The sequence below is a fragment of the Polypterus senegalus genome, chromosome 18 (genome assembly GCF_016835505.1).
Source record: "Polypterus senegalus isolate Bchr_013 chromosome 18, ASM1683550v1, whole genome shotgun sequence".
Taxonomy (NCBI): Eukaryota; Metazoa; Chordata; class Cladistia; order Polypteriformes; family Polypteridae; genus Polypterus; species Polypterus senegalus.
In genome coordinates, this window is record NC_053171.1 from 31007878 (window position 1) to 31029541 (window position 21664).

The 21664-nt window shown below is 37.5% G+C and overlaps 2 protein-coding genes across 4 annotated transcripts in view; one reads left to right on the forward strand and one right to left on the reverse strand.

Annotated features, from left to right (window-relative positions):
• pcnx4 (pecanex 4) overlaps positions 1–16200 on the forward strand; it is a 37039-nt gene extending 20839 nt beyond the window's left edge. For both annotated transcript variants that reach the window (XM_039741977.1, XM_039741978.1), the window contains exons 9-11: positions 4981–6041; positions 9850–10036; positions 11569–16200. In XM_039741977.1, coding sequence (XP_039597911.1) covers positions 4981–6041; positions 9850–10036; positions 11569–11820 — 1500 coding nt within the window. In that variant the 3' untranslated portion in view covers positions 11821–16200. The remainder of the gene's footprint in view (positions 1–4980; positions 6042–9849; positions 10037–11568) is intronic.
• A 719-nt stretch (positions 16201–16919) lies between these two features.
• Positions 16920–21664, reverse strand: part of dhrs7 (dehydrogenase/reductase (SDR family) member 7) — a 29081-nt gene continuing 24336 nt past the window's right edge. For both annotated transcript variants that reach the window (XM_039741981.1, XM_039741979.1), the window contains 2 exons: positions 19962–20177; positions 16920–17739 (listed from right to left, as the gene is read on the reverse strand). In XM_039741981.1, the coding sequence (XP_039597915.1) occupies positions 17704–17739; positions 19962–20177 (252 nt within the window). In that variant the 3' untranslated portion in view covers positions 16920–17703. The remainder of the gene's footprint in view (positions 17740–19961; positions 20178–21664) is intronic.

The window sequence follows — 21664 nt, forward strand, 5'->3', positions numbered from 1 at the left end:
CCTAGAGGTTCATGTACTCGTTACATCAGTTTGTTCAATAAACACAGAAACCCCAAGTATATAATTTAGTGCTGACAGTAATTGGAATTCTCCATATCTGTTATTTTGTTACATCATATGCTAGGTCTAATGTGGGGATACATATCATTTTCAAACCTTTAGTTACTGTATGCACCTTTATAATAGTAACGTGCATGCCACAATCAAGCAAAACCCTTTAAATCTTCATTCAATGAGATACTTCACCTTCAGATAGCACATTCCGTACATAATGTAATTTTATACATCTTACAACTGCAGATAACCCACACATTTCAGGTTCTCATTATATGACCTTTCCACTGTTCCCCATTTTTTTTTTTTTCTTGTAATAATTGTGGAAGCCAGTCCGGAAAACAGACAGACAGATGCCAGGATGTCTTAAAAAAAGCACACGTTTATTCATTTTACAGTTCACAGTGCCCCTGCACTAATCACCCTCTTTCAAGTCCTTCCAAAGGTTCTTTACCGCCTCCACTCCTCTCTGCCAAGCTCTGTCCTCTTCCTCCCCGACTGCAGCTGGGAATGGTGACTGTTGGCCTCTTTTATAGCCCACCCGGAAGTGCTACAGGTGCTCGTTGACCTACTTCTGGTTGCACCTCCGGGTGTGGCTGCATTCCCGCCCAGACGGGCTCGTTAGGTCGTGCAGCTCCCCTGGCAGTGGGAACGGGCCCTTACAGGGTTAAGCTTCCATGCTTCCCGTGGCCCCCAAACCAGGTTGTGTTTATCAGTGTTGGGACTGAGAAAATTCCAGAACTTTTGCAGAAGTGCATCATATTTATTACAAGGAATACTATATCAAATAAGATAAAGAATAGTCTGAAATCATGAATGCTGCATGAAATGAAATGTTATAGCATGAATATATGTTTACTGAGGTTAAGTGTGGAAAGAATTAAATGTGTTATGAGACATACTGGTGTTGAACTAAAACTGAAACTAAAAGCCAATAGAAATAGCTTTAAGGAAATGGAGGAGTAATTCACATATTGCAACAAAGTCTTAGATTGCGCAAATGAACATTGGCAACAAAGGCAGTTGAACTCTGCCTGCCAACATTGATACCAGAACAGTAAAACAGGTGAATTTTACCAGCAGCCTGAGAAAAAAGCAAGTTGATAGTGAATGTAGATTGAAACACATTTATTATTTAATGTAAAAATAATTAGGGATCTGGTGCTTATAGTCTAGAAAGAAAATGTTAGAGGAAACGATTAACTGACTTCTGCAAGAAAATAGGTGTAAATAATAGTTGTTGACCTTTTGGAAAACTCTTTACACACATGGGACTTACCAGAGCCCAGCTTTTCACACTGGCATGGTGATGCATGTTGCAAATGCCACCTCCTCAGTATTGGGGCCTCATGCAGTTAGACTCGGTCCTGTACCACCTTTTTCTCTCTGTGTGTTCTTTTCTTGTCATAAACTATGTACACCTCTTAAACTGATAATCCAAAATAGAAAATGTTTTCAGCATGACTCTTAAAGTTGATTGCATAGAAAGTAAGGAGAGAGCCGATAAAACATTGAATATAAGTATACCAAAAGCAACCAGAAGTTTTCACTGAATTTTGCAATAGTTACCCTTAATCTGCCCATTTGTATGCATTTCCTTTCTTTTCTCAGTCAAAATTTGCTTGTACTATTGTTAATTTTTAAGATGCTGCCCAAGAGAGGTGAGGGAAAAAATAAAACTGTTTTGGAAAAAAGTTCTGAAGTTGGAAAACAATGACTAGAATGATACTACACATACAAAAATGCATTTCTTAGAAACCTTTGTTTTTAAGAAGCACATATTATTAAATTATTAATCGGTGAACTTGAATTAAGTACTTTTCATTAGTCTCACTGTAGAATAGTTTGAATAGGCTCATCCTCCAATAAATCAACAATCTAGTGAGCTGAGTAGAAGCTGAGGTAAACCTGCACAAATCCACCGGACTGCTTACAGAACACACCTGCCAAACCACATGGTGTGAACTTGCAGCAGTTTTTAAATTACATTTTCCCAAACTTTTTATTTTTTCCCCTGTGACATAATTAAATATGTTGGGGGCAAAAAGAATGTGTATTTTTAGAACAAAAGGTGATACATTACTAATTAATTACAAAATGAGTTTGAGCAAAATAAAAGTTAAATTCAGCTAGAACCTGGAGTGTGATGTAATGAATAGTTATACTGTAGTATGTACTATTATTATGAGCATTGCGAACAAATGGCTTGCGTACTCCAAACTTCTAGTCAATCACAATCCATGATCACCTTGGAGACATTAATATTAAAGTAGAAATGTATAGAAAAAGCATGGCGGTTTAAAAAAAATCTGGTTATTCAAAGTATGTATTTATTTCATTTTATTAGTTCATAATTATACCGCTTATAAACATTTTCAATGCATCTTCATTACTCTTTCCAGTTTCAAAGAGTTTACCCTAATGTCCTTTCTCAAGTTCTGGAGTGTTGTCCTTGCTTATGTTTTTTTTAATTCCATGTGCAGTACCCTGTTTCATGTGAGGCAACTTAATGAGGCATAATAATTTAAACTATTGTAATGTTTAGTATTTACTCTAAAATATTCATTGCATTTAATAACAGATAAAAGCCTGACACATGTTGATATGATCACACTGTTGGATTGTCGTGTCTTTTTTTTTTTTTTGTTTTGTTAAGGTGCTCTACTCCAGTTATCTTCAGTTGTCTCTTTTTAGTACAAGTCCTAAACCTTGTTCAATTTCAATTAAGAAATTTATTTAGTGTACAACTTGAAATTTGTTTTTTATTATTATATGAGTCTGGGAGTATTTTGTTTTAAATTGATAGGCAAGATACTGTAATTCTTTTCACTTTTGAAGTAATTTTTAAGCTACAATAGTTTTAGATGTATCAGCATTAAAATGAGTGACATAAATAAAGTAGTATAGCTAACTAAATACAACTGTAAACATTTTTTTGTTCTCTGCATAATCAAGGCAGCAGGAACTGCATGACTAATAAGGAACAAGCCAGGCAACTAATTGTTCCAATACTGAAAATAGATGAATCACAAGGGGTATTATTCTTATCTCCTACATCTAATGTTCTACATGCACAGAAAACCCATCACTTCACATTAATGTCTTCATCTTAAATCTGAACTGTTTTGAGTTTACCGCAAAATTTTAACTTCAATATTGAAAAATCTTAACTGTATGTTAAAAGTTTGGAAGTGATTTTTTGCTTACCAAGGTCAATACTGTAATATTTTTTATGCCTCTTGTTACTGTGTGATAGATACTGACTTTAATGTCTTTGGACATTGCAGTATAATGTTCATTGTGTACTTTTAGAGCTTAAATGAAATTGTATTTAACATTGACTCACATTGGCTTGTTTAGATATTTATGCGTTTTGTTTTCTGTTAATATCTAAGGATGTCTTAGGATGTCCCAATTTTTTCCCAGGTTTTTACTGTGGCCCCTTCTTCATGGAAGATGTAAGGCCTGAAGAAGGGGCCTGAGTTGCCTCAGAAGCTTGCATGTTATAATCTTTTTAGTTAGCCAATAAAAGGTGTAATTTTGCTTAACTTCTTACCACATCCATAATGGCTGACATGGTACAACACCGTAGTATTACAGGTTTTTACTTGAATGTGTTCTTCTGTGTTAATTTATGATGAAATGTAACTGCTTCTCAGATGTTGCATGTTTTTATACATTATACAAAAAGTTCTAAATGGCAGCAAATGACTCCAATACTATATACCCCTTATCAAAATTAAACTGAAAAAGGCTGAAAAAAATGCATGCTTATGTGTAACAGTTTGAGATTATTTTGTAGGCAATGGGTGAATCCAAAACAGGACACCAGGAATGCCTTTTCTACTGTATATTAAACATCATTTCAATGTGCTTTAAGTACATAGATGTATTATTGTTCACCTAGAATAATTTTACTTGCCATTGTAAGTGCCATAAAGAACAAATGGGTATGCTGGCTGGACATAAAAACTTACTTCTTGCCCAGCCCCAGGTATCTAATCGAAGGACCAGCTGGAGGCCACCCACATATGATAGGTGGCAGTGGTCCTCCCAAGGCATCCCCGTTTGGACACCCGCAGGGGTATATGGGAGTTGGAGTCTGGAAGTGCCGGACTGTCGTGGTCCTTGGATGCCATTAGAGGGTGCTGTTCAATGGAGGACCTCCCTGGTTTCCAAATGACCCGGAAGTACTTCCAAGAGGGCACACTGTGGAACTGGAAGCATCCTCAGGTCTAGTTTAAAAGGAGTCTGCCACCTCACCTACATGAGTCAGAATCGGGTGGCAGTGGGCAAAACTCAACAAGAGGAGCAAAAGTAAAAAAGAGACATTTGTTTATATTGTGGTTTGGCTGCTTTTGCACATGTGGTGATTTATTTGCGCAAACTTATTTGTGTCTGAAGTTTGGAGCTCAGTGGCACTCCCTTGTAGTCACACCATTTCATTTTTTTATGAACCCCATGCTTTGTGTACATTTTTCAGATACAAGGACAACTTTGTAATTGTCTATGTTAATTAATGTTGACTTATGTTTATTTTTTATTGTGTCTTCTATTTTTCTATTCATTTTGTAAAGCACTTTGAGCTACATTTTTTTGTATGAATATGTGCTATATAAATAAATGTTGATTGATTGATAAACAATAATATATAGTCTAGAAATTAAAATGAAAAATGGCTTCACCGTCTTTTAAAGCCTAATCACATGCTTCCCACACATCTGACTGCATCACATACACTCATACAGTATACTGTATATTTTTACATTGCTGTCCCATTCACTTTATTTTAAACTAACATTGCTGTTTTTATTTTGTATGCTTACAACACATTCGGTAATGGAAGATAATGCTGTGTGAGATTACAATGTACAGACATACCTTTATATCATTCCAAGTCTAAGTTGCTTCTCCTTTTCTTCTCAGGGTTTAGAACTTCAGGAGACTTCCTGTCACACAGCAGAGGCTCGCAGAGTTGATGAAGTGTTAGAAATGGCTTTTGAAAATGAGGAGCAAGCAGACCAGTCTTGCATTAACCACCATTTTGGAAACATATTGACTCCATGTGCTGCACTTCCTGTTCGACTTTACTCAGATGCCAGAAATGTGCTCACTGGAATCATTGACTCCCATGAAAACTTGAAGCAGCTGAAGGACGACTTTATTAAAGTCCTTGTGTGGGTTCTCTTGCAGCATTGCTCAAAACGATATGTCACATTTGATGGTGGTGTAACAGAACATACCTATGGGAATGAAGTCACAAGTAATGTAGCAGAGACAAATGTTAAGGTTAGCGACACTGTGAAAAATGCTCAACAGTCCAGCAGGAAAACCCCTAGTTTGAACTCTGAGACCTTTGATGATTGGTCAGATGATGATGAGGATTTGTTTGGTGTAGAAACCAAAAAGCAAAATGCAGAAAAAAATAAAGAAAGAACCCCAAAGCAGACTTCCACTTCACTTCCAGGCTCTGTAAATGGAGAACATCATTTTGGAGGTATACAATCTTCTATCAAAGCCCTTCCTTCTGGAGTATTAGGGCTTCCAGCTATAGACAAAGGGAAGGACTATGAAGAAATGAGTAGGTTGGGTGCCGTGCCTATGGTTATCTTTAGCTCTCCTCTTTCAAAGCATTTAAATGTGCCACAGGAGTGGAGATCAGGTCCCCTTCAAGGTTCTAAGATGAACCAGCTAATTAAACTTTTCCCAGAGGGCTGGTACAAGTTTGTCATCAGCCGGCTAGACATTGGTGGTAAAGAAGGAGGGCCTTCTGACATTATAGAAGGAGTTCAGAATGATGATTCCCTGTTGCAGCTCCATGCTTGCACGGTGATGAATTGCTATGGATTGACACTGGGAGCCGAGTCTTCAGTAACTAATCCTAATTGTGTATACCGAATGTACTGTGGAGATCTTCCCTGGACGATAGGATTAGACTGGCTCTCGGAAAAATCTGACCTTTTTCAACTTGTTCTGAAGGCTTTCAGGTGAGCATGGCACATTTTGTATCATTGGTATGCTGGGAGGAGAGGTTTTAGGTGCTAGTGGTGTAGAGTTAGTTGTCTTTCAAACTAACAAGTCAACTTTGCTTTAGCAGGATTTTTCATGTTCACATTTCACTAGCACATAATCTTTGGCTATAACCTGTGACTTTTAAACTAGGTTTAAAAAATAAAAACACATTTTTCACAACCCGTTTTTAAGAAACAGAATAGCCTCATTATTGCATTTTTAAGGATTCACTGACTAGGCTCAAAGAAACATGATCCATCTATTCAGCACTTTTCTAACCAGCTTATATAGTTCAGAGTCACAGGTAGGAGTTGTGCCTAGTACTGTCTGGTCTGAGCTGGTTTGGGCTTCTGGTGGTAGCCCAAACTAGGAGGGACATCAGGAAGGAACACTCAGTCAAAAACATACCCATGCTTATTCATACTGGGCCAGTTTACAGTTGCCAGTTAATGTAATTTATTGGTCTTTAGGATGTTGGAGAAATAAGAGAGTGCCTAGAGGAAAATTTACAGAGAGACATGGGGTGTTATCTGGACTGGAAAAAAAACACAGAAATGTGGAGGTGAACAGCAGCAGTGCTACTCACCGCAGCAACTTGCCATTCTGGCAATTTTAACTTTTTAAAAATGTGCTTTGAATTTTACTGCAGCAGATTTATTTTTTTCTGCTGAAGAAAGTTGTCTAATAGTTGTAATAATTGCGAAAAAAGGTCAATGCCTAGAAGGCACCTTTATTTCCTTAGCATTCGTCTTGAGCACAAAAACTTGTTGAATTAAGTATAATGCAATGCCAAGCACAGAGAGTTTTTCCATTGAAACTCTGAAATATGTAGCAAAATTAAATGTCCTTAACAGAGTTGCTATTCTTTGTCATTTATGTGTATTCAATTGCATCTTTCATGTAGGTAGTCCTGTTTTTTTCAGGATAAAGCTTTATTGGCTTTTAGACATTAAGATGTTATTCAGTCAAAGCACAATTCTGAAATATAAGTAATGGTAATAATTGCCAATGGATGATCCTCTTATTATGAAACAAAGATGTTGATATACGCTTGTCAATGCTGCACAGAATTTATTTATCTACTTATTTATTTATTTAGATTCATTTGATGTAAATGGAGCGAACACTATTGATAATACTATAGTACAACAATAACAGAAATTCATAGCAAAAAAGAAATTACATGAAAGTTGAACTGACTGCTAATAATGCATCCTACTCAGATTAACCCTCATCACAAAATTAAGCTTTAGTTCAGTTTTATGTCAAATTTGTCACAAGTGCTTAATTGGTACTTGACTTTTTAAGAAAAGAGCATATCATTTAAATACAATGAATAGTCCAACTTGCAGCACCGATAATGAAAAGCCTGTCATACCAGAAGTGAATATTCTTGTTCTTCGTGATCGTCATCTTTTGTGTTGCCACAAGTACCATGATTCCTCAGTATTTTTCTGATTGTAGAGTCTCTGCGTGCTCAAGTGTCCCACCCACATCACAAAGATGTGTTAAATTTAATTAGTGACTCTAAACTGGTCCCACTCAAAACACACACTCGGTCTATTTGATTATGGACTGGCACCTCCATCTGAGGTTGTTTAATGTCTTGTTTTGGATGCTACTGGGATTGGCTCTGGTCTGTCAAAACCCAGACCTAAATTGGGCAGATTCAAGAATGGATGTACTGGTTGATATTTCTTCTCTTAGAAAGAACACTTCTGCTTATACGCCTGAAACACAAGTACAATTCACATACCAGTCAAATCATTTTATAGATGCAGTTTGTTTTTGTGATACCAGAGACACTTGAGGCTCTCTTTTTTTCTGCCTGTGGCTGAATGTTTTATCATCTACATCAATAACTGTTTATTCAATTGAAAATAAGTTGTAGAAATGAATTATTACAACAACTAACAATCAATGATTAGTGCTGAAACTATCTTTAGCCCACACAAAAAGTAACCTTGTATTATTAATAAAGACTCGTTTTGGTGTGTCTGCCATTTGAGTTCCTACACACTTGTCAACCTGAATAATTTTGGCTTGCAATTTTCTGCAGATCACTTGTTAATAAGTGTTGGTAAAGTACACAATTATGCAGGCAATTTTTACTTTTTTTGTACGCACAATTTTTGCATTTGCTTTTCGATGTGCAGAGTTTTGTTAAGATATACAATTAAGTCTAATAATTAAACTGCAGTTATAAATATTATTATTATCTTTAAACTCTTGAAAAATATAACCACAATGCAATAGACTAGTCAGGGTTTTGTACCCGTCATAGCAAAAAGGCCTCATAAGATCTGATTTGAACACGTAGCAACACAATTTAATTTCTGCTCATTTGGCTTATTTAAAATCCTTAGCACTAACTCTGAGCGTAACGTGGGCTCGGAATTCTATGTAATTACGGTTAACCCAGAGTCAGACAACGGTTGATATGTAGTCATCCACTTTACAGTTTTAAGCCCAACTAACTCTCAGAACAGTACCCTGCTGCCATCTAGTGGATGAAATAACAACAAGTTTCCAAAAATCTTGAACATTTCCATGCGTTCTGGCACCTTATGGTGACGCATCAATCGTCAATATGGTGGCGCAGAGCCTTCAGCCAAAAACACAGTGGCAAATGAAAAGTCAGTTTTAGAAGAAACAAATTGCTTGAATGAAGTGATAGTGATGACAATGTGAGTTAGCCATCAGATGTTGACAGAGCAATATATCAGGTTAATTCAATTGCATGACGCTTTACCTGGTGTGACAGTAACTACGTGGCAAAAAGGCAAAATAATTCTGATGAAGTGCAAGGACAAGTAAAGACATTTGCCCCTTAAGCACTGTTGACAATGCAGCAACTGTCAACGTACATATCAGGGGAAATGCGCATATCCATGTGCCATGTACTGTGGTAGCCTACACTGACACAATGGATGGATCAGGCACTGTCATTCTGCACTCGCGTTTTCAACCAACAGATAAAAATGTATAAGGAAGGTATGCAAAGAAACACTATCCTACTGTCCTGATTGCAATGTTGGCCTGATTATTGGTGACTGTTTCAAAACTTCTCGCATGAAGAATGTGTACTTATTTGTATCGGTGCAGCATTGGACACTGGACAGACCTTTCCTGTAATATTTATGTTGACGTTTTGGCATTTACAGTACATGTTTGTTAAAAATAATCACATTGTTTTCTTGTTGAAAAAAAAAAGTGATGTTTTTTGCTCCTTTTTAATGCTAAGGAGGCTCCACAATGAGCCGGGTGAATATTTTAAGGCTAAATTCTTTGATAGCATTCCAGCAATAGTTGTAAAATTTACCCAGAAGTTTAGCTCTTGTATTAGTACATTATTTTTTGCTTTACATTTTGTTGTTATCTTTCTGTTTAGATGGCAATTCAAATAAGATTCAAATAAACCTCAGCTAATGCTTGTTCTGTGAAACCCCCAAGGCAGAAACAAGCCTTTTCCTGTTTATTTTGTGGCACAAGCTCCCGTCTGTATCTCCCACCTCTCAAGCTGGCCATTCCCACTGTTGATTAGTGAAATGTAAATGAAATGTTAATATCTTGTTCACCTGACACTTGGGAGTGCCCAATATTTACAGTCTGACTCCTGGCTTGTATTTCTAGAGCTTTAGTGCAGCTGAGGGGAGTACATATTTGGAGGAAGGTTCTGATATTAAGTTTAAGGAAAGTGTAATTCTTGTCTGAACTTCTTTGTCTTCACAGAAAACAAGAGACACAGTATGATATTTTGTTCACTGTGTGTATTCCTTTTAGGTATGCCTTTAAGTTGATGTTTGACAAAGCCAGTTTAGGCCCAGTGGAGGACTTTGAAGAGTTGGCCAACTATTTAGAGGAATATGAAAAGGATTGGTACATTGGCTTAGTGTCGGATATTGGCTGGAAACTGGCAGTTCTGCAAGAAAAGCCTTATCTCTTCTCTCTTGGCCATGATCCCACGATGGTAAGAACATAAGCTATCATGTGTACATTCTGCTCACATTGGTTGAAAATGGAATCATTATTCAGACATGTTTATCATGGCTGTGGTATCAGTATGGCAGTGAAAGGAACAAAACATGATCACACACACACACATTTGCATAGGCAAATCAACATGAAGAAGTTTCTACGTGCTTTGCTATGAAACCTATGTGAATATGGGAAGAATGTGCATAGTTGAATTAGGAGACAGCCCAGCTTGGAGTGCTATAAGGCAGCAAATCGACTTGCTTTCCAGGTACCATCCTGGAAGGAAAGACTTGAGAACCTACCTTTATTCTGTTAGAAAGCTATTGTTAGTGTGACACACAACCACTCTTTTACAATGCACAGAAATTAAACAGTGGGCCCTTCTAATTTTGTGGGATTCCTATAGTGATCCACTGATGAGATTGGTGTCTTTGGGCTAGTAGTTAGAGCCCCAGTTTATTTAAAGCAGACTTTCATGATATACATGTAATGTGAAGATCTGAAAAATTTATTTAAGATTACAATTCTGAAAAACAGGACAATGACAGCTTACTTGTTGGGGAAGTTGGACACTTGACAGAAACAATTGTACAGTGCTACATCACAGCTGTTAAATATCGTCCCACGTGTCTGTCGGATATGAACTTCCGATGCCTCCACTCCATTCTTAATTTGGACAATCTAGGTCAGGGGTGGGCAACATCAGTCCTGGAGGGCCACAGTGGCTGCAGGTTTTCGTTCTCACCCAATTGCTTGATTAGAAAGCAATATTTGCCAATCTCAGACTTTTTTAATTTTATAGCATGTTAGTCTGCAATGTAATGTTCTTATATCGCAGATTTTTATTCCTTTACAATGAAATCATCCAGATGGTTTGAAGCCAGCCTAAATTGGATCATTTTCAGCCTATCACATTTTTTCTTAAGTATTTTTTTACATGAGATAGTGCATGATGAATCTATGCAGGGGTAAATGGAAACAAGTTAGATGGAGAACTGCATTTGCATTTCATTGTTAACAAGGAGCCATTAAAAATACTGAATGTAGCTGTTTAAGACTGAAATAAGCCATTAAGGGTAGGGAATCTTAATAAGTGAGACCAATAAAATGAAGCAGAAAAATGTCATTTGAGTAATAAGTGCTTCATTAACACTAAGTGACTTCACATTAAGAAACTGGGTTGAAATAAAAACCTACAGCCCTCCAGGACCGATAATGCCTGCCCCTCCTTGGCTTACTGAGCTGAATGGCCTGTTCTTGTCACAATTATTCTGATGTTCACCAAGACCACCCAACACTAAGCCATGCTGCCAGTTAGCTGTTGACCTTTAATGGCACTCTATGAATATAGTAGAGTCCTATCTGTTGGGGCATTACATTCCTTAAGAGAATAATTAAGTGGCATTAACTGACACATCATTTTAAGTCTTAATATTATTACATTTAAGTATAATCAGCAACACTTTCAGTCTTTTAATCTTAAAGCATTTGTTTATGGCTGTCACCTTTGACTTTTCTTCCCAGGGCACATATACGGGCCGTGTTCTTAGTCTACAGGAACTATTGGTGCAAGTGGGAAAGTTAAATGCAGAAGGGATCAGAGGGCAGTGGGCCAACCTATCCTGGGAGCTGCTGTATGCAACCAACGATGATGAAGAACGCTACAGTATCCAAGCGCATCCCGTTTTGCTGCGCAACCTCACGGTGCAGTCTGCAGATCCACCACTCGGTTATCCAATCTACTCCTCCAGACCCCTACATGTGCCTTTGCTTTGACATGCCATAATGGGATCTTTAACTCTGTCAGGAGGGTGAGCTGTGCACTTTTTGCATCCAACATGTTTATACCAGGAGTTTTATATCACTCATTAAGGCAATAGAATCCAAATCATTGTTTTAGGGTGCAGAACCATGGTCATTGTCACATGTGGAAGATGCGGGTATAAATTAGAGCTGTACCTTTTGATCTTATAACATGATAAACAATAGCAAAGAATGCTGCTGAAGAGATTTGCACTGCACTCTGTGATTGTTGCATTTTCAAATTGTGACATTTCACCCTAAGACTTGCACTATTATTAATCATTTACGAGTCTTCTGCACTGTAGTCTAGTATCAGTTTAATTTCTTTACACAGTCCGCAAAGTTAAAACACTGGACTCTAAAGAAGAACTGAAAGTCATCCAAACACCAAAAAAATGCTGGTACTTTTTCCAAAAGGTTGGAAGCAAACGTGATGTCAATTAGCTGTTAATGAAGGAGAGCATATGACTGAAATTGAAAGTAATTTGCAAGAATTGGTTGTAACTAGGACATGATGCAATGGCAGCATTTTGAGTCTTGTTCCTAACTAAATGCAGTGCCTCCTGCCACAGTGTTCAACGTGGTTCTTAAATACTAAACCGTTCCAATGGCTGATATTTGAGTTGATTTTACTTTTCACTAATTTGATAACTGTGACCAAAATACTCATCAGCTAAAATAAGTTTGACCTTTTTGTGGACGTGAAGGCACAGGTATATCGGTAAAACATGTAATGAAAAGGGAAAAACGTACGTTTGTATTGGGTGGACACAAGTGATGAAACAATTTGAGGAGATTATAATGAAAAGTGCATTTTTAGGTAAACCATGCTTGAGAGAGGGGGATGAAATAGTCATTCAACCGACTTCTGCTGCCATCCGATGCAATCCATGTGAAGATCATTTAAAAACAATACAAAAGTCCGACAACAGTCCACACTCCTAAGTAAAGGGAGTTCATTGATGGGGAAGGACTCAAAATGGGAAGTAGTGGGTACGTATGCTCATCAGGAAGACGAAGCGCTAAATTATCTCCTCTGAACTCTTCCCTAGCATTACATATTCAGTCCAGGGGCTGCTGTGCGCCCTCCACAATGGTTGTCCAGCCCTAACACTTTTTGATTTCCTTATTAGCCGCAACTGTCAAGTCTGGATTGTTTGACGCATCTCTCTGTGCTTTGGAATCTGCTGTGAGCACACTGGAGGTGTGTACCCGACACAGGACATTGGGCTAGCCACTCAAGCAACTGTTCAAGACAAGCACTGCTGAAAAGAACTGTGTCCACTCCATAGCTCCAAAAATAACCTGTTTAGCCTTAAATAGTTTTGTTCATTTACAGTTTAGCAGAATGGACTTCAGACGTTTGTATATCTAAATTTAAAACAAACAGATTTTTAGGTGTATCTGTAGTATGCAATTACATAAACTCTTCATCCATTCATTATTGTACTTAAAGTGGTTCAGTGGTCCTTGTTATCTGTGGTGTTGTATGACAGTTCCATAAGAGGACGAGAAGGACTGTTTAAGCTGCAGGTTTTCAAATAACCAGATGTAAAATGTTCAGAAACATGAGATGAAGAAGGAACTGCATTAACTAAGGCCTCACAGCTTATAACCTGTCCCTCATTTTTATATGCACATTATACCAGCCTGTCTTTTTACTGTAAACACATTCCTTCACTTGTTAACATGAATATGTAGATGCCATGGTGTGGGTCAAGATATCTTTCTTGCATAAAATGTTCATTTAGTGCACCACAAAGCCACTGATGGACATTAATGTTGCCAGTTAACCCCCTCAGTGATACAAATTACAGCGTCTGCATTTAGGTTTATAAAATCATGAAACTTAATGGCCTCATACCACTCATTAATGAACAATGGCCTTGAGATATTTGAGGTATTTCTAGAACTGAAAAAGTTTAAAAGAATAAAGTATTCATGAAGCTACATAGTATTTCCTTGAAGGATTAAATTCTTTTTTTTTAATAGAAAAAGAAATCCTAATGTGCCATACATCTCAAAATTCCATAAATGTCAATAATAATTTCAAGATCCAGCACATACATCCACTTAACCACTTTCAACACCAGATTATATATGTTGTTTTTGGCCATTTATCAAACTGATGTTTTAAGAAATTCTTGAAAGTTCGGAGTATTAGCTGGTACAAACTGCCTTCTGAAATCATTGCTAGAGCCTTTCGATACCGAATGGACACCAGAACAAATATGCAAACTCCATATTCACTTGAAAGATGGGAAATAACAAACCAAGCACAGACACCATACTGCAGCTGTTATGAAGTGACAGTTTGTGAGCAGAACATTCTGCAAAGGTCCAAAATGAGCCTATGACAGGGGGTCCCCAGCTCCGATCCCAAAGGGCCTCAGTGGCTGATGGTTTTCTTTCCTGCCACTTCTTTAATCAGTGACTGGTTTCTGCTGTTAATTGACTTCTTTTCCATTCAGTTTAATTCTCTTGGTTTTAAGAGTCCATCCTCTGAATTGTTTTTTTTTTTTTCCTTAAATGCCAGCCCAACAAAAGCATGATGTGAAGTACAGTAAGTCAACAGATGACCAGCTAAGTCGGGGTCTCAAACTCTAATTCAATTTCACTCCAACTAGTTTCTTAATTAAAAGCAACTTCTTCTTGTTAATTAAAGCTGTTATTTAATTCCATGACCTGTTGGTGCGTTCATTATGCCTTAGCAAACATTTCTAAAACTGTTCATTTTCTTTTGTCTTAGAGCACCATAAAATGTTTTGTGGACCTGAGCAGATCAATATTTCTGAGACCTTCTCCTTCCTTTTTTTCAAATATTGTTTGATGGATACAGGTTAGCTAGTCATGTGTTGGGTTTTTTGTATCTCATTATTGCTTGGCTGCTAATTAAGGAAAAAAAATAAGGGGTCTGAGTGTTAAATAAAATGAAGACAAAAAAAGTTAACTAGCAACAAATACTGGCCTCCAATTAAGAGATCCAGAAAGAGATACAAAGTAAAATGGTTCAAGCCTTGAAGAATTATTAGTAGCTGCTCTTTCTTTACCTTTGGCTTGTAGACTGTGCCAAGATAAAGTGGGTATGAGATGGCTGGAGCGATAGCTAATATATTGGATGCAATATTTACATTTGGTTAACACCAACTATTTAAATATTTCAAAAATCATTAAGCATATTTGTACCATTTAATTTAATTTTGTTTTGCTTTAATTTGTTTCTGCAATGAAGAAGGGGGTATCCTGTGCTGTATAACATGAACAATTTGTTAGTTTAAAAATTATTTTAAGAAATCAGTGTTTTCATTTTAAGAAAATATAAATATGGCTATAAAAAGAATGTTGTTCTTAGCTACTAGCATTAAAGAGAATGGGGGCCTACACATTAACACAGTTCTAGGAAGCACACATCGTTACATCGAAGGAAGCCTCACAGATACAGTCCGGATTAGTAGAACGAAATACACCTTACAGGTCTTGGTGTACTTTTGAGTGATTCTGCCTTGCTTTAAATACAGAAGTTAATCCTTTTACCTAAGTTAAAGTCTATGAACTTCCAGGCCAAAACTAAAGTTCAGCAAGCAAACAACAGTGTGAATTCATATCACCCAAAGTTAGAAAACAGTCAGTCTAGAATTACTTTGAAACCTGAACTTCTTGATTGCTCCTCATCCATCCATCCACACAAATTCTAAGCCCACTACGGGGTTATGCAGAACTGGAGCTTAACCCTGAAGGCTTTCAGAGCAAGGTTGGAAACAACATTGGATGAGTGGCCCGTCCTTTCCTTGACATGGGGACAATTTAGAATTTCCCAACATATATAGCGCTGTGATGCCTGAAACCAGCAAATCCAATGCGCAAACTCCACCTAGGCAGTGCCGGAACTGGGACTTCAACCCAGTGCTCTACAGCTGTACATGTCACTCTGTCACATATTCATCCCACCCTTGAAGAACACCCACATTTTCGTTTCACATTTTATTTAAGCCAGGGGTCAAGCAATTGTGGAAATACTGAGTTTCTGCCTCATTTTAAGTGCTGTTGGTTCTGTCCGCTTCCTAGAGCACCACAAATAACCTTGAGCAGAATGTAGTGAAGTGCTGGACCAGCTACATCATGAAGTAACAACTTAGCAGTTTTAGGTGGGTACCAAGCCAAACCAATGGTTTAGAAATGTTTTTGTTATATAAAAGTTAATAAATATTGTTAATGGTAAAGATCACTGAAAATGGGGGGAAAAAGACGCTTTTTTTTTTTTTGCAAGTAGATAACTGGTAACTTGCATATATTATGTGTGTAACACAATTTTTCAAGATTGTTTAAAAAAATAAAATGTTTTGTAACAAATGGCTGATGCATACTACTGTTGTTTTTTAATGCAAGTAATATTTAATTCTAATTAAAATGGTAACATATTCAGACTTTATCTTCTGAAAACATTAATGTCATTGTATGTAGCAGCAAAAAAAAACAAACCTCAGTCATTTTAGTCCTGCTTGAATTACTCATGTCAGTAATTTCAGAGACTTTTACCTTCTATAAAAAAAATAAATAACCACAGGTTAAACTCGTCCTCTGCAAATCAACAAGTCAGTAAATTTCTGTCATTTGAGTGATTTGAATGGGACTAAAGTTAGTGGTCCTCCAGTCATAATTACTTTACCCAGTGCCCTGGGAAGTGGGGGTCGAAGAACTGTTGGTATATCTCATGCTGTTCATGTCGAATAATGAGGGGTAGGTGCTGTATATCCCCTCAGAGCTCTGTTGGCACGCTGACATGCACAATTTATTTCGAAATCCTTGACTTAGCCTATGTTGTTGTATGCAGCGAGCGACCTTTTAAAATCTGGACTTGTTAGTATTTCACAAATTTGTTGCCATCTAGTCATGGTTATGTTATTGTAAGGAGCCTGTTATGAATCTGAATAAATGAAGGTTCTTTCTGGAACCTTCATGTGGATGGGTCATTTGGGGACCAAAAATGGTTCCCTTATGGCATCACTCAGAAGAACCACTCGGGTACTTTTATTTTGAAGAGTGTATAAAGTAAAGCACTGCAGGGAAATCACTGACTTTACAGCAACCTTTTATTTCAAAGACAAGGCACCTGTGCAACCCACACTTGAGTTTTGACTTGGGATGACATCAGACCACATTTTATTGCTAATCAATGCAGAAATCCTGGGAATTCCAGTAGTTTAATTACTTTTTCCTGCAACTATATCTTTCTTATGAAACAGAAGGGCAGCCCAGTTTCAAGGAAACTGTAAAGGTTAGGGTTAGGGTCTGCACTAAAGAGCAAGTGTAACCAGTGAACTAAACATTTTTGTTTTGGCTATATTAGTGCCTAACTTTGATTATTGTTTATCTGTATGATATAAAAAAAATCATTGCATTATTTTCTCTCTGTTATTTGACTTTTGACACCCCTAAAATGTCCTCAAATTGTATTACCAACACATAGAAAGTGCACTTTCAAAGAACATCAAGCATTATAGTGCAGAGTATGCCGACAGCTCAATTAGACCATGCAGACTGTGACCTGTAAGGTTAATGTACTTGTGCGGTCCCTGAGACTACGCTTCAATCTCCTGTTACAACAAAATGGAAAACACTGTTACACTTCATGATCTCCATTTAAAAGGCACCTTTTTCAATGTGCACTGAACTGAATATATTTGAAGGAAATACACTAATTTTTTTCCATTAAAGCTAAGCTTTATGAAATAATAAAACTGTTTAATAACCATGAAACAGCATCTCAAAATTCACCCAGTATTTTCCAGAATATGAAAAATGAACAAGGAATTAGTTGAGTAGAAAATACATTTGGAGTTTGGATTTACAGGTCTTCTATTTTGCCTTTGTAAAATAAGCAGCATCAGCATCCTGTAACAAAGAAAAGATCTGTCACATTATGAAATGCTTATCTTCATTAAATATTAAAGTATTTAATTTATTGATTAAATGAGTTGCAGGCTACATTTTGATTTGATTAATATATAAAACTGAATGTTTTCCCTTTGGATTTTGCGTAGTTCCGGTCATAACTTTCTTCTTCTAGTGACCCACTGAGTAAGTAGACGTGCTTGTATGAGTATTTTATCTTGGCTCTTTTGGAGTGTTAAATAATGGCCTTGATTCCAGGTCTTTGGTTGTCACATAAATCTCAATAGATAATCACTAAGTGATACATATATTATAGTAATGTATAATTTTAAATATACATTGGGTGATAGTATTGTACATACACTACTATGGTATCTCCAAGCACAAAGTCCACAGGGAGTATCCCTACACATAAATGCAAGAACATGCAAAGCCACTCCTAGAAATCTACAAAGTGCCATGAAGCTCGGCTAACGCAGTGTACTGTACATGGACAAACACTGCGCATTGTGTTTCAGTGACCTTCACTCCCAAACAGAATGAGACCAGGAGTGCCATATTGTGGAGCGCTGTATAAAAGGATCTCCTTTGATTGAAAATTGAAAAAGGCTACGCCAGCCCTATAAATTTTGAACAAAATGAATTGTTAATGGTTGGCTAAAAGGGAATTAAATTAATTAGAAACTGGTCATTAAGAGAGAAGCACAATCATCCCTTAAAAGATCCAGAGCCGTGGCTCTCAAACTCAGTCCTGGGGGATCCTGTGTGGCTGCAGGTTTTTGTTCCAACCCACTTCCTGTTTTAACTGGACTCGGCCTAATAAAGTAGGCTGTTATTAACCAGTTTCTGTGTTTTGTGGTCAACATTGAAATTAAAAAGCTAAATTTGGTCAATTTTTATTTGAATGTCACAAGTATTTATATACAGTATATCAGAATAATTGTATTGGTTTTTTTTTTACTTTTGATCATCATTATTATTTTCAGTCTGCTGTTCCACATATTCTGGTTCTCTAATAAACTATTTACTAATGAGCACCTTAAGCCCATGTCACATTATGAAACTGCAAGTTGTTGGGTATGTCAGACTTGCCGAATGCATTGCTGATGATGTCTCTGAACCATGTCAACTAACACGACTGAAAACTCCTGGACATGTCACATTTAGTGACTGTATGCAGACCTTTCGGCAGAGCTGTGCTTACCTCTTTTTGTGACTGTCAATAATGTGCTGCCTGACAGAGCCAGTGTTGTACAAAGGGTTAGCAGGTATGGCGAGTTCAGCTGCAATCTGTGTCGTGGTAAGTAAAACACGAGACAGACTTCTCTTCTCTTCATAAGAAACAAAACACCCATGTTCCTTATTCCTCATTGCCGCATTCTATGCACTGTACTTAGGTATTTTGGTATTTGGTACACTGTATTAGTCCCCAAGGGGAAATTGTCTTTTCACACTTCCAGGTGACCTCTCATTGGTCGTTAGCTCACACAGCCTGCTCCTACAACTACAGAGAAATTCAAACCTGTTTGATTATGTTGGAGCAAGTCATGGAGTAGTTGAGGTGAGTCGATAGACATATCACATTACACAACTGGCTTCACAAGAGCACACCAATGACTCTCCAAGACTATGTAAATGAAGGCTATGACTGACAATAGCTGCATACGTCACATAATGTGACATGGCCTTCAGTTGGTCCGATGCTGAAGTTGTTGCAGCATTTCAACATTTAGCATAAATCATTATTAGGGTACAATTAAGGGGGCAAACTACACTTAAAAGGGTAAATTACTAGGAAAATAACAAAAGAAAATTAAGTATTTAAAGCTACAGCAAAATACAAGTATTTTGTCTAATACATGTAAAAATCACACTGAATGCACAATTAGACAAGAGATAAAGAAGCCAGCTAATTAAATGAGCTCATTGAGAGGTAAAATGACTCACTGACTACAATAAGCTACATTTGAGGTCTCCAGCACCGAGACAGAGAACTACAGATATAAGCTAGACTTCTAGACTGAGTATTATCATCTAAATGTGACTATTCAGATTGCTTCAGTCTGTCACAGATACTAGTTTTATTAAGATCTTTAGTCAGCAAACACCATTAAATCTTGAGAAATAAGTGTTTTAATGCTTTTCCTTTGTATTCCATAAGCCTGAATGTTTCATTCTAAATATTTAAATGCAGATCCAGTACTGTTCTAATGAACACTTACCAGCCCACGTTTGAAGTTTTCAACCCTGCGCTTTCCCAGTTTACTTGTGATCCACCATGCCCAAGTGGGAGCATACTGCCAGAGGTACTGAACGGCTAAAAAAGGCTGGTCTGCTATCCACACCTCCTCCAAATTGTTGGCCATTGCCACCAGAATAAGATGAATACAGCGCTGAGTGGACATCTTGTGTGACTGATCAGTCATAACTGGCACCCTCTAAATGAAATTAAGATGTGAAGAAAGTCATTAGGATAGTTTAACATCTTGAGAGAGGCATCCACATCCAACACCTGTAATACAACAATGTGAACAGCACATGACTGGAAGCCACAGTTCTGAAGTCTGATCCATGGAGGTTTAGAAATGCAGTGGAGTAAATGGATAGAGCTTAAACAAGACAATTTGGTTTTGGCAGTAAAAGAATGAGAGAGTCTATTGTTGAGGTTTATAGATGTTACAGGCCATTTCCATCAAATTTAACAATGCTCCACAACAAATTGGAAACAGGTGTGGCATAATGGTGCAGTTGTTAGCACTTTTGCTTGTGTGGAGCTTACATGTTCTCCCCATTTTCACATGTGAGTTTTCTCCATGCACACTACTTTGTTCCCACATCTACAGAATGTGCTTATAACATTAATTGTGTGTTTGATTGCATCCTGAAGCAGATTGCTGTCATGCCAAATGTTTACCCCCGTCTTATATCTGTCTTGATATTCCTTGAAGAGACAACAGATGCAAGGAGGGAAAAGACAATCTAACAAGTTGCTTCTCTGGGCAGACTGACATCATCCATTTGTACAGACAGGCTATTTCTTAAACAGTTGATGAGTGATGGAATAATAGGAAAGTGTGGCATGAGGCACAGGCAAGACCCAAGCAAGCAGCAATTACCAGCATGCACAAGAAGAGAAAAGATACTGCATACTGGCAATGCCAAAGCAGATGGGAGGGCACAGTCAGGGAAGGGCTAAAAAGTACAGGTTATCAAGGAAAAAATAGAAAGAAGAGAAAGACCAACTAGGAGGAATTTTGCCAGGCTCAATCAAGGGCAGTAGAAGGCAGATGACCAAGCAGGTTCCAAGGATTAATGATGCTCTTATAAAGAATGAGTGAGGCCATGATGGGCTAGTCCCCTAGGTTGACAAAGGACAGGCCACAGTCCTGAACTTGATGAGCAGGGATTTGGTTTCCCCTTTAAGAGGTAAGGCACTGAGGGGGAACATGACCCCTTGAAGGTAACTCATAAGTAAGTGGGTGCAAAGACAATAGGGAATAGTACAGAGTACTCTAGTCTTATGTCCTTGTTGCAAAAAATAAGGCCACTTGTGACTGGAGATATACTAATGTGAGGTGAGTGTAGTAATTTCAAGAACAATGAGTGAGAAATGGGTGAACTGAATGTGGTTAGAGTACTTCAAGATAGACAACTGCGCAAACCACACCATTTGGTGGAGAAGATTCATTGCCTGTGTAGGTATGTTTGTGTAGGGGTGCTGCTATATTTTTTTGGTACTGTTTATTTTACATTCCTGTTTTCCTTTTGCTCCTTCTTCCTTCCCTTGTGTAACGCTTTTTAAAACTCTGGTATATTTTTTGGCATCCTTGACATTTTTGCTAAAATGGCTTAGACTAGTATCCTCACCTATGCAGAACAGCATTCCATGGGTTAGGCAAATTCTTTTACTTTAAGGAGCTGACCT